The following is a 12,427-nucleotide window of genomic DNA, read 5'->3' as shown; positions in this document are numbered from 1 at the left end:
GTTTGGTCAAGCCCAGGGAGCAGGAAGAAGGAAAGGGGGGTCAATGGGGGTGTGAACTCCAAATTTGTTCTTCTGCCCCAAGGGGGTCAGACTCTGGGTACATAGCCTACACTCCAGGAATGGGGAGTAAAATCTATCTTCTGAAGGACAGAGTTCCTCCACCAATGATTTGGAATTCTGCACAAAAGATTTGTTTCTTCTCTCCCATCTACTTATTTATTCAGTATTTATTTATTGGTTTGTACCCATGGATATTTATTTTACACTCTGGGTTATAATTTGCTCCATTATTTCTTTTGTTGCTCAAATTGTCCCAGCTTTGGCCATTGAGATCTCTTTCAGTTGGCTCTTGTGTCCTTTTAACACACCCCATCATTTTGGGTTTGGGTTTTTTTGGGGGTTGTTGAGCACTTCCTTACTTTCTGGCACTACAAGATGCTCCTCTGGGACACGCCCCGCCCCAGTTCTAGAGTCAGTTGTTCCTCCAAGGAGCTCCAAGGAGTACAACCTGTGATCTCTATTCTCCTGGTGAGAAAAGTGGCCCAAAGTGATGCAGGAGCTCTGTAAGGACAGCCAACACTGTTCACGAGTTCAAGCCCAGCCTCTGCTCGTGCACCTTCCTCGGTCACCCCCTGCTTCTGGACCTGGACAGAACGGGCAGCACTGCCCGAAAGCAGGGAAGCAGCCACAGTAACTTTCTCTGCCCCTTTTCAGTCCCAGGCCCTGGGACCAGCCCTTTGTCTCTCCAGCCCTGACACTTCTAACAGGGCACATGGTGAATGCCCTCCGGGTGCCCACATACCTGAGACACATACTGCGTTTCATGAGCCTAAGGTGCCCTCCTCGTCTCTGTTTGCGATCACAGGGGACCAGGTGGCAGTTATGGTGTGCTGCTTCTCCCTGTGCAAGCAAGAACCTTCCCAGGACAACCGCCACCACTCGACATTTCAGGCAATGAGGGATTTAGGGACTATCTGAGGGAGAATGCGAGTCTAAAAACCTCCGTTGCCATTTTCCAGTAACATAAAAAAGGCACCCAGAGCAAAGCTTGCAGAATGGGTGTCCATGGTAAGGATGAAATCCCAGAGATAAGAGTGGACCATTACCCACGCTCTTGGTGGCACAGGAGACAATACTGTGCAGAAAAACACAGACTTTGATGGCTCTATGCTGAAAGTGACTTGGGCGAATTAATACTCTGAATATGAAGGAGTCATGGGAATACCTTCCTTTCTCATGTTGTCATAGGTATGTATGTACAAGAGTGGTAGCTGAGAAAAATCAAAGTTTAAATAAGGCAAAAAGGGCTCTTGTAATAAGTACAAATAAAAATGGAAGTGATAAGAAAACATCACATCAGAATTTAATTGGTAGCACTTTTTCTCAAGTACACATAAAGCAATAGAGCATCTGACAATCGATGGAGTCTTAGATTTGATGAAATATGGTTAAGTACGTGTTCACACATATGTGTGAACTCTGTGTACACACCTGATTTGGTGTGGTACATGGAGCTGTGTGTATCTACACACAAACATCTGTGTTACACATATGGGTGGCTAGATGTGTGTGCATGTTCACACACATGTACTATATATGGGTATGCATGCACTGTGTGGGGGGGTGCATATCAGCAATATACATCTGTCTGAAGCCTGGAATCCCTGCCTCCCCGGACCCTCAGAGGCTGACCTATGCAGTAGCCAGAGCTGAACCCTGGTTTCCTCTGGGTTGGGACAATGAGACGACGCTAGGGTACCACTCTCACACTCCACACTGTCAGGCCCTGCCTCTGAGGTCCCCAGCGAGATCCTGGAGACTGAGGCTGCTCTCTGGGTGGTGCAAGGAGGGTACTGAATCTCTTAATTCCTTTCTCAGTTGCCACAGGCTCAGCTGCTCCATTCTCTCCCCACAAGTTCACGATCATGGCCTCTTATTTCAAAGGGCTGGTGTGGGCTACTGGCAGGCTCTTCAAGCTGCCTTCTAACCAGCACACCTCTTCAAGGTGTGACTATCACCCAGGCTCCCTGGAGGCGGCAGGCTGGCCTGGGTGGTTCTGCTGGGCCCCAGCCACTCAGCCATCTAACTAACCCCCAGGCTGTTTGTGCAGGGTGGGTCCACAGTGCACAGTGACGGACCACCCAGCCCAACAGAGTGCCTTTCACGACTTCAAAATGCTCACGACCCACTTCCAAAATGCAGCGGCCTTGATATCCCAGGTCGGCCTGCTTGTGTGAAAAGAGAGGCAGTGTGGAGGCCTAGAAAGACTCGAGCTCTGCCATGTCACCGCACCCCCACCCCACTGAGCCCGACTCTCCTCTTCTGAGGGGGGGCACACAAACCTTGCAGAGGCCTGAGGGTAGAAGGTGAGCAAGTGTCAATCAATGGCATCTGTTCGTTTAGAACTTCTCCTTCCCACTTTGGGAGCTGAGAAACGGCCCCTCAGATCACCCCAGGGATAGCACTGAGAGTCTGACCAAAATGTCTAGTGAGCTGCTGGGTACAAAAGTGCTTTCTGAACTGTAAAGCGCTCTTCACATAGGAGGGGTACACATTATTATTATGTCTCTCCTGACAGAAATCCCAGCGTGCATCATTTTGTGTTTAGACATTGTTCTCTCCCAGTGGGCTTGCTCTGAAAATGTAAATACGGGCATCTGGCCACTGGGGCTAACACCTTAGGGCAGGGTTCTCAACCTGGCCCCAAGGGACACTGTTGTTAATTCTCTGCTATGGGGACTGACTGGTGCCCTGTAGGATGTTTAGCAGCACCCCTGGCCTCCCCCCACCCCGCACCCCATGAGATGAAAGTAACACTATACCTCCTCCAGCTGTGATAACCAGAAAATATCTCCAAACCTTCCCAAATGTCCCCTGGGGGGCAAACTTGCTCCTAGTTAAGAACCACTGCCTTAAAGTAAGTGAATTTTTGCTTGTAGTTTTGGGGTGGGGGGTCTCTGAGTGCCCTAAAAGCAGTGGAGAGCTTTTTAGGGGAATAAAAAAGAAGAAGAGAAAGGCCCAAAAAGAGAGGGAGGAGGAGGCTGCGTCCATCCAGTGAGCAGGGCGGATGCGCTGCGTGGAGACTCGCGTGGCCCCGAAAGGAAAAGGTGGCAAAGCAGCTCTGTCAGCAGGAAAGCAGTCGCAGTGGGATTCCAAGCAGCCTTTACCAGGAATATGTGACACACGCTATGTGCCAACAGAATGCCACTCACCCAGGCTGAGGCCACCAACACCCTTGTCTAACAGCCATCTGCACCCAAATCTCTGGGTCTAGAAGGGGCACCGTGCTTTTCCACGCAGGGCATCTGAGAGGCCTCAGTGCTTGGAAAGAGGCTCTGAGATGGGTCAGAGCTGGTAGGACCCTCGCAGAGGCAGCAGCCAATGTCTCCCCGACAACCAAGCCCAACACCTTTGTAGTGTCAGCCTGACTGAGTGGGGTGGGGAGCAGGGTGGGCAGGGAGCCCACCATCCAGACACCCAGGCTGCCAAGAGGGGTCCAGCTGCAGACTGGCTCTGAGGACTGCTGAAAGGGGCTCTTTGTCTCTTCTCACCCTCCCTCTGCTGCCACCACAGGCCCTAGGAGGATCCCCATATCCTCACATCCAAGGGACTCCTCGCCCCAGAGATTTGGTGCATTACCCCCAGGCTAAGTCCCTGAGAGTTCTCTGCAAGCGTCCATCACCTCCCCACACACCTCGCACACTTTCCGTTCCTGCTTCCACAACACTGCCATGCCGCCCCACCATCACCACACTCCCCCTGCCCGTTCTTCACCTTCCCAAATGCCCCTCCCCACAAGGGGGGCTCATCGGCAACCGCCACCAGAAAGCCTTCCTCTCTCCCCCAGTCCACAGGGATAGCCGTCTCTTCTGAGCTCCTTCAGCTCTGCTCTCAGTGGTTCCTGAATTATTCCATGGGACCGAAGCCTGTTTTTGCAGTCAGACCAAAGCTTCTAGAACAGGAGTCTGCCTTTCATACTAGGCACACACCAGGCACTCCCTGAATGCTGAACACAGCTGCCCTTATGTTTCAAAGTTCTCAAATGGTTCCCTAGTCCGGAGATTTGAAGAAGCCTTAAGGAAAGTGACCCAGATGGGTAAACTGAGGCACAGAGAAAGACAAGTCCATGCAGGGCCTACCAGCATGTGAGGGAGGGGTGAGGAGAGAGTCCTTGCCCACCCAGCATCTGGAGCTGCATGAATATTTATAGCACATTCCAAGGTTAATGCAAAAGAAAAAGGAGAGGCAGGACAGCCCTGAGAGCTGCAGAAATGAGGGCCTGATCAGATCGTTTTAAGTCTTTCACGAATGGCTTCTGCCCCCTTCTCCCCAGGTTAGCACAATGGGACCATCCATCTTGGGAACCAGATCTCTTCTCTCCGATCCCAGGCCAGCCCTGGTCCCAGAAATCAGAATCAGAAAAGGTCACAGGTAGGCAGGCAATGGAGGGGAGAGTAAAGGGACACGCTTTTTACTGGCTTCATGAAATCCCTAAGGATATTAGTGCTTTAAACATCTCAGCCAAACAAAAGTCCCCACACAATGCTCAGGATGAGCTGCTGGTCCCCTGAGAGGAAGTGGCTGTGGGCCACCCATCCGCTCATCTCCACGGGCCGGAACTCGGGCTGGGAAGTCAGAGCCCACCTGTCTGCTTCCCCCTGTGGCAACAACATGTTTGCCAGGCAACAGCTCCCTAAGCGCAGCCCATCTCAGTGCTGTGAGCCTCTCTCCCAGAGGAACAGGAACCTCTCATGGGAAGCTCTGCCTCAACTGTACCCCTCACACATCCAAGGCCCTTTCTGTTCCCACATTCACAGGGGTAAGCCAGCAATGAGCAGAAGACCAGCCTCAAAGAGACTTCCAGAACCTGAGAAGGCACTTACTCTCCTCCTTACCTACTTGCTGGTAGGTTGTGAGAAAGAAGGTGGAACCAAGACTACGGAAACAGCAGTCCCCAAGGCAGGCCCTCCTGGCACCGTGTTTGGGGAGGACGAAATGGAAGATCTCCCTGGCCAAGGCTGTGAGTCACAGGTTAGAGGTCAAGGTTCAGAAGTCAGAATGTGTTAATTTTCCTAAGAGAGCTGAATGGGTCACAGGCTTAACTGCCTCCAACGGTAAAGTTTCAGGGACCTGAGGAGACACAGCAGGGGGACCACTGGTGTCTGCATCACGAACCTCGAGAACTTAGTAGAAGTTCCCACCAGCTCCCCACCACCACCCACATGGTCTCTTCTAGCTCCAGATCTGAAGTTCATTTTCACCCCACGCAGTGACTTCAGGGACAGGGATAGTGTCACGGCCCCTCTAGGACACGCACACACACAATCACTCATTTCCTGGGTGGCTCCTGAGGTCTTGCTCCTGGCCTGCCTGGGAAATCACAGAGTTCGTATAAGGATTATTTTAAGCTGAAGTCATTTGAGATTCCACAGATGCAGAAAGAACTCTTCTCAGAAATTCCTTCATCTGACAAAGCAGCAACTTCTGGGAAATGAACTATCATAAATCCCCTCCCCTGGGGAATTTCATGGCCATACAAAATGACAGAAAGACTACTTGCACCTGCATACACAAATATTATCACAAACTTTCTTATTTTCCATTTGTTCTCCTAAAAACCCATTTGTCTTTCCTAAAGGAACTGATTTGTCCTTATCATAGAAACCTTTTCTCCCCCTCTTCTTCCCCTATCAAGTTAGATAAATGAGCCCCAAATTCTAACCACTCCTTTGAGTTACTCATCACTGATCATTCCCATGGGCATGTACATTACACATGTAAATAAACTCTTTTCTCTTGCTAATTTGTCTTTTGTCAGTTTAAATTGCAGGTCCCAGACATGGAACCTAAGAGGGTAGAGAAAAAGTAGTTTTTCTTCCCTCTCCCCTGAATCACCAGCCATGGACAGCACCACCACCTGGTGTAAGGTTACAGACCTCTGTGCAGAGGCTGTGGGAAGAGGGTGAAGCTGACAGCAGCACTCGGATCCCAGCACCATGGCTGACCACATGGGAGACCAGCATGTTACAGCCCCTCTCTGTGCCCCAGTTTCTGTGTAAGGATATTGGGATACTCAGACGTCTCACAGGATTATTGGGAAACTTGAGTAAATGAAGTCATGTCCAGAAAGAGAATGGCTTCCAATCATTGTTCACAAACAATTCTAACGATTTCTACAGTGATGTCATTTGCAATTGTCTGTGGACACACAGCAGTGCACGTGCTCAGAGGGCAGGGACTACTTTTTCTACTTCTTCTGAGCCCTTCACTGTGGATGCTATTCTTTTGTCTGCAAGCTTCACTGCCTGCTTTCCCGGAACAGATCCTACTCTACCTTGCCCCCACACATCAGTAGGCTCCACCTGGGGCCCCCAAGACAACCGTCCAATCACTGCAATTAGTCCAGGATGGCCACATGACCCAACCCAGGCCAATCCTCCACAGGAGGGCAGGAAGGATCCCTTGGCCTTTGAGTTCTGAGAGCAGAAATGTTGGAGCTTGGGGTTCCCAGTATCCCACTTCCTACCATAGAGAGAAAGCCTGGCTCCTGTCAGTTTATATCACCAAATAGAGACAAGTGCATGTATGGGGGGGGGGGGGGTTGGGGGTGTCCTGAAGGGCCTGAGTCCCCAGTCCCTGTGGTCCCTGGAGCTGCCCTGTCCTGCAGCTCTTGTACTAACTCTGTGGCCACTGTCAGAGCTTCCTTCCAATAGACTCCTTCTTTGGTTTAAGCGAACGTGAGCTGGGTCTCTGTCACTTGCATCCTCAGAGCCTTGCCTAACAATCACCCACCTCCTGCCCAATGCCTAGCACCAGGGAGGGCCCACTGAGGCAGCACAGTACCTGGCTCTGAACTCATGAATAAATAATAGCCAAGACTGGGGGTTGAGGCCAGCTGAGGAGTGGGGCTCAAGGAAGCTCGTTCCACTCTTCCAGAATGTGCAGACCTGCTCACACTTCAGTCCAACCAAGAGATATTAAAGGAGGAAGTAAGCAACAGAATGCTCAGTGGAGATGCTCAGACAGGAGGGTTTCTCTAAAAGAATGGAGCATATGGCCCAAGGGAATTTGGTTGTTCCTCAGACTGCCCACCCTCAAGCACCCAACCCTAGGTCTTCTCTCCACACCCCTACTCCCCAGGCAGAACCCAGAAAGAGAGAGGCAGTGGTGAGGCCAGCTCTTGGGAAGGGGAGGAAAGGTGGGGAGGTCCCACAACTTAGGACTATTACACAACTAGAATCCGGGGTGTGTCCTGAGTGAGGCTGCCACCCCTCCAGCTCCAGGAGCAAGATGGAGCCCATAAGTCAGATGGGCAGCCAGACGCCCTGCCATCCATGGAAAGGGCTCTCTATCGGGACCAAGTCCAGGCCTCACATTCAGAGAATAAAAATGTGTACTTTCCTGGGAACTATGCATTGTCCACCGCACACCTTTCAGCCTCATCTGGATCTGATTCTAGGAAGCCATTTACAACTGAGAACGTTGTAGGTAACTAATAGCAATGCGACATTCTTGTGTATAGATATGTACATTCTGTCTTTCCTTCCACCCTGGGCAAAAGCAATTATTGCCTCCATTTACACATTCATTTCAACATTTCTGGTCTATAAATGCTCCTGTTCTTCGGGTTTTATTTTGAACAGGTTATAATATCCACATGCTTCCTTCATTGATTAGCTGATGGGAAACTGACCTTAAAATGGTTCCCTGCCATGTGGAACTGAGCTAAAATGGTGGCCCCAGTGGAGAGAGAAGTCCCCAGCCTAAGCCCACTTCCGCATAACCCCCTCCAAGCCACACCTTGAGCCAATCACCAGATGACACCTACAACTTCCCCGACTCAAGGAAGTCCCCAACCCATAAAAACCTGCTCAAAACCTTGCTCAGGGCTCAGTCTTTTGGGAAGGATCCCGCCGAGCCCGCCAGCGTAATAAAGCTGTGTTCTCCCTGATCTCTGCGTGCCGCTTGAGTTTCTCGGTCCTTGCCATTTTTCTGCAACATAGCGAGTAGAGCAAAATCTTGAACACACACCCATTTTTATTTCTGTATGAGAGTCATGACTTTACCTTTTTGTGAAAATTATCTTTCAGCAAACTGAACGACTCTCGGGCTGTGAACCGGGCCCAGCTCACACTCTCAGGGTCTTCAGCCCCAGCTCTGGACCCAGGATCCAGGCTCCCAGCACCCAAGGGCCTCTTTACCCCCTTCCCCTCTCCTGCTTCTCCTTCTCCACCTGCTGGCTCCTGGGGCCAACCTGGCTTTCCCACTAATGGGATGAGTGCTCAGCTGTGTGGTCAGCTGTGCAGTCTTAGGCTGGGCCACTATTTATAGAGCCTGGGTGGGTGGTCAAGTGCTCCATGGAGGTGGGTGTGTTCATAGCACAGTTATCCTCTCTCAAACAGCCCCACATGGTAGCCTTTGCTCTTTGAGTCCGAAACCACATGCTACGTAAGAGATAAAGGAATTAATATCCAAACAAAGAGGTGGACGAGGGCAGACTATCTGGCAGCCCCTCCTGTCCCTATGGTTCCTGTAATTGGATCTGATTTCTACTCCTGCCCTCTTCTTCCTTTTGGCGTTGCAGACAGAAATCTGCTGCCTTCCCCTTTCCTGTCTCAGTGGATGCTGGCTCCCTGCTTCTCCCAAAGACATCATTCACTTCCATATTGGTCGATCACCTATCAGGTGTTGGGCAATGTGCTGTGTGCTGTCAGGGTTCAAAACAGTAGGAGATAAAGTCCCCACCTTCAAGGACCTGACCCTCAGAGACTCAGACAAAGAACCACTTATATACACATACTGAGACAAATAACATGGCCAGAAGAATCACAGAACACATCACTGAAATATTCACGATGTGCCAGGACTGTACTAAATACTGTATACATATTAAACCTTCACCACAAATCCAACTGCAGATACTATTATGAAAAAATAGAGGCTCTCAGGGGTTAAATATTATACCACACACAAACTGGGGTGTCAGGCCAGCTCAGAGCAATCTCTCCTGTGGCCGTGCCTGTGTCCAGCCCCTCTCTTCCTTTGGGAAACTCTACCTCCTTCTCTAACACATAGTGATTGGTCCAAATGGTAGTCATGTGACCCGAAGTTAGACCAATCAGAGTCCTGCCACAGGAATTTTTACCTGGGAACTGGAAGAGAAATGTCTTTTGTCTCTGGCCACAGAGCTATAGGGATAGGAGTCTGCCTCATGCTGCTAATGGCCCAAATCTGTCTTGTAGAAAAGTTGGTCAGAGAGAATTATAATAGGATGTCACAGAGAGAAGGGAACCTAAAAACAGAGTCCATTTTAGCCTCTAGTACCAATTGCACTTACAACCAGTTCCATCCTGTCCTTCCCAGTTTGGCCCATCAGCCTTTGGACGAAAAAGGGGTTCTACAGAAAGTAACCTCAGGGTGATCTGCTCATAAATTCCTAACTGGGCAGGTCATGGTGGGTAGTCACTCCCCAAGCACATAATTTTTTTAGTAAAAGGTTTATCTTAGTCTTAAGCAAGCTCTTCCATTGTTTCTTATGCATCTAGGTTAAAACACCTTTGAAATAAGTGCATCCACCCTGACACAGCACATAATCTTGTTAACGATCATATAATCCAATCCCCGCCTTGCTTTCTCCCACCTTCCTGTTATCTTCTTTAGGTCCTACCTTCATCTCAAATGCAGAAAAGAAACTTCAAAACTGTCGTTCTCTGGAGCATTTTAGATCTTGCTCCCTGGCAAGTGTCATCAGTTTGCCTCAAATAAAATCCTATAAAAATTATTTGCAAGTTTGGACATTTCTTGTGTCAAAAAGCCCATAAATTACCCCGTTTTTCTTAATCATCATTTATAAACCTACAGAGTCCTAAGCAACGCAGGCGCCTTGGATAAGGTCACACAGCTACCCAGGGGCTGGCTGCAGGCCCTCCTGGCAGCCCCCTGGCCGACCATGTGGCAGGATTATGGACCTCAGACAGCACAGGCAGCGTTGCTCTGTTTCATTATCCTGCAAATGTTTCCAGGGTGATTGGCATGATCGTGGGGTTGACACTTCTGCTCATCAGCTGTTGACTTCCCAGAAATGTATTACCAGTCCTCTCCTAAAAGTCATATCATTACTGCCACCGACGCCATACTGAGAGCTTATGCTATGCCAGGTACCATGCTATGTGCTAGTTAATCCTCCCTAGAACCTTGGTAAATATTGTTAACACTATTTTAAAAGTGGGGAAAAGGACACTTGAGACACTTTCGCCCAAGGTCAAAAAACAGGAAGTGCTAGAACCAGACAGTGCGACCCCAAAGCCACGCTCTTAGCCAATTCACTAATGTTTTCTCCGTGCAGTATTGTGATCAGCGGCATGTCCATCACAGCCTACGAGAGCTGTCCATGTTAGACTGAGTGTATGGTGATTCCATCCCAGTCCCAGCGCACCTACAGTTATCTTCCAGCCTGCATGAGAATTCAGCCAGTCCACTTCCTCCCAAGGCCTCGGGTCAGAGGACCCTAACCGTAAGGCCAGTGTAGGCCCATACAGGGGCTGGAAACTTTGGCCTTCAAAAGAGGCCCGATTCTTCAGGACACACCCTGTACATACACCTTCCTTCTCAGAGCTTGTGTCCCAGAGAAACATGTGTGATGAGCATTAAGCTGAGTCACTTGGAAACTCAGAGGCGAAGGCCCTGGCCTGTTGTCTCCTGTTGTTGTGGCATTTGCCCACATTCCACTCCCTGCCTCCTCCTGCCTGGACTCCACAGGGCCTCAGCATGCTAGGCCTGACCCCCATGTGTCACCCCCTCACCCAGCTTTGTGGGGGCATCCTGCCCACTTTCCCCAGCATCTGACTGTGGCCCGCACAATTTCCACTGTAGGTCCTACTTGCACCTCGACTGCTCCCCGTCCTTCCCAGAACCGCAGCCGCAGGCACCTGTGACAAAGGACTCATGCCAGAAGAGAAACAGTGCAGGGCCCACCTCTGACACGTTTACCCGCCTCCCCTTACTGGTCTCGTCGTGTCTGCCCCTTTATCTCAGAGGTGTCCTTGAAGCCCGCAGGCTAAATGTGGCACGTCAATATGCTCTGGTCAGCCTTCACCGTGGTTTAGCTTTTTTTATTTTAACATTTAAAAACTGGCAGTTTCACTTAGATAACTGGATGTAAATTTTCTATAAAAGGTTTTAAAAAAAAAACACACAAACAACTGCATTTCTGATTTTTCTTGAAATACTGACCTTTCTGTGACAAGAGCCTTATATCTCTATGTGAGAGTCACCAGTAGTAGCTGAATAGCCACCACACACTTTGGACAGACAGGGCATGGCTCTCTGCTTCACCAGTCTCAAATTTGCCTGTGACCCTCATTTTCCCTGCCTGTCAGGTTTCTATGAATACCTGAGGCCCACACTGGGGCCTGGGTCCGATGCCCCCCTCTCTCCCCGGCCCCACCACCACCACCACCACCAGCAGGCTGATAGCACTTAGCCAGGCTCTCAGCCTGGGACTGTGCATTTTCTCCACATGAGAAATCTCTTTCAAGTCCCAGCCATGCCTGACCCAGGCTCTGAATGTGTCCAAGCCCAGAACCCACTGTCCGAGGGCTCCAGCTTGCCAGGGGCTAATGCAGCTCGCCTGCAGGCACCCCAACACAGGCATATACAGCTGAGGTGAAGCTGCAGTCTGGGACGGAAGTCAGGCCAACTCAGGACCGTTTCACCACAGAACCCGCTATCCAACTGGACTAAAGAGCAAATAGAGATTCTCCTGAATCCACTAATAAAACACCAGGCCGAGAGAAACCGAGCCTTCAGACCAATCCCGGTGGTTCCAGCCCACCTCCTGCCCAGCACCCCCAGTCCCAGGATGCGGGGACACTCACAATATTCATGAGGGTGAGGACGTAGTTCTGCACGTGCTCCTTGCCGTGGAAGCGTACCACCGAGTCGTCCACCACCAGAAGCACCTCGATACTGTAGCTGCCCGGCTTGGCATGGCGCCGTTTCCGCTCTGCTTCGCCCAGCTGGTCTCCCACCAGGCCCAGCAGGTTGGGAAGGTCACCCAGGCCAAAGGCTGGAACCAGGATGGGAAGAGATGGAGATCAAATCCACATAACGGGCTGTCACTGTGACACTGCCAGTGAACCCACCCCTCCCCCTATCACATGTGCCCCTTTACCTGCCTCTGTAAGCCAAGGTAGCGTGAGGGTTTGTTCCATATCAGGTAATTCATGAGTAGGAGCCCTTTTCCTGGCACAAGGGCATGGCTAAGTCTTTGAGGCAATGGGTAGCAGAGAAGTGAGAACTGGACCGGGTTCCAGTTCTTACTTGGTCCTATCTCACTGTGCATCCTAGCCCAAGCCCCTTGACTTCTCTGAGCCTCCATCTCCCCTCCTGTGACATGAGGATGAATAATCCTTGATCTCTTGTCCTA

The 12,427-nt window shown here is 50.5% G+C and overlaps 1 protein-coding gene across 4 annotated transcripts in view; it reads right to left on the bottom strand.

The window, feature by feature from the left end:
* The window catches only part of ADAMTS14 (ADAM metallopeptidase with thrombospondin type 1 motif 14), an 83,371-nt gene that overhangs the window by 37,967 nt on the left and 32,977 nt on the right, over positions 1-12,427 (bottom strand). For all 4 annotated transcript variants that reach the window (XM_074339551.2, XM_074339553.2, XM_074339552.2 and 1 more), the window contains exon 4: positions 11,877-12,067. In XM_074339551.2, coding sequence (XP_074195652.1) covers positions 11,877-12,067 — 191 coding nt within the window. The remainder of the gene's footprint in view (positions 1-11,876; positions 12,068-12,427) is intronic.

This window comes from Rhinolophus sinicus, chromosome 15, assembly GCF_057876585.1.
Source record: "Rhinolophus sinicus isolate RSI-liver-muscle chromosome 15, RSI-T2T, whole genome shotgun sequence".
Lineage (NCBI taxonomy): Eukaryota > Metazoa > Chordata > Mammalia > Chiroptera > Rhinolophidae > Rhinolophus > Rhinolophus sinicus.
This window is presented reverse-complemented; position numbering and strand designations above follow the sequence as displayed.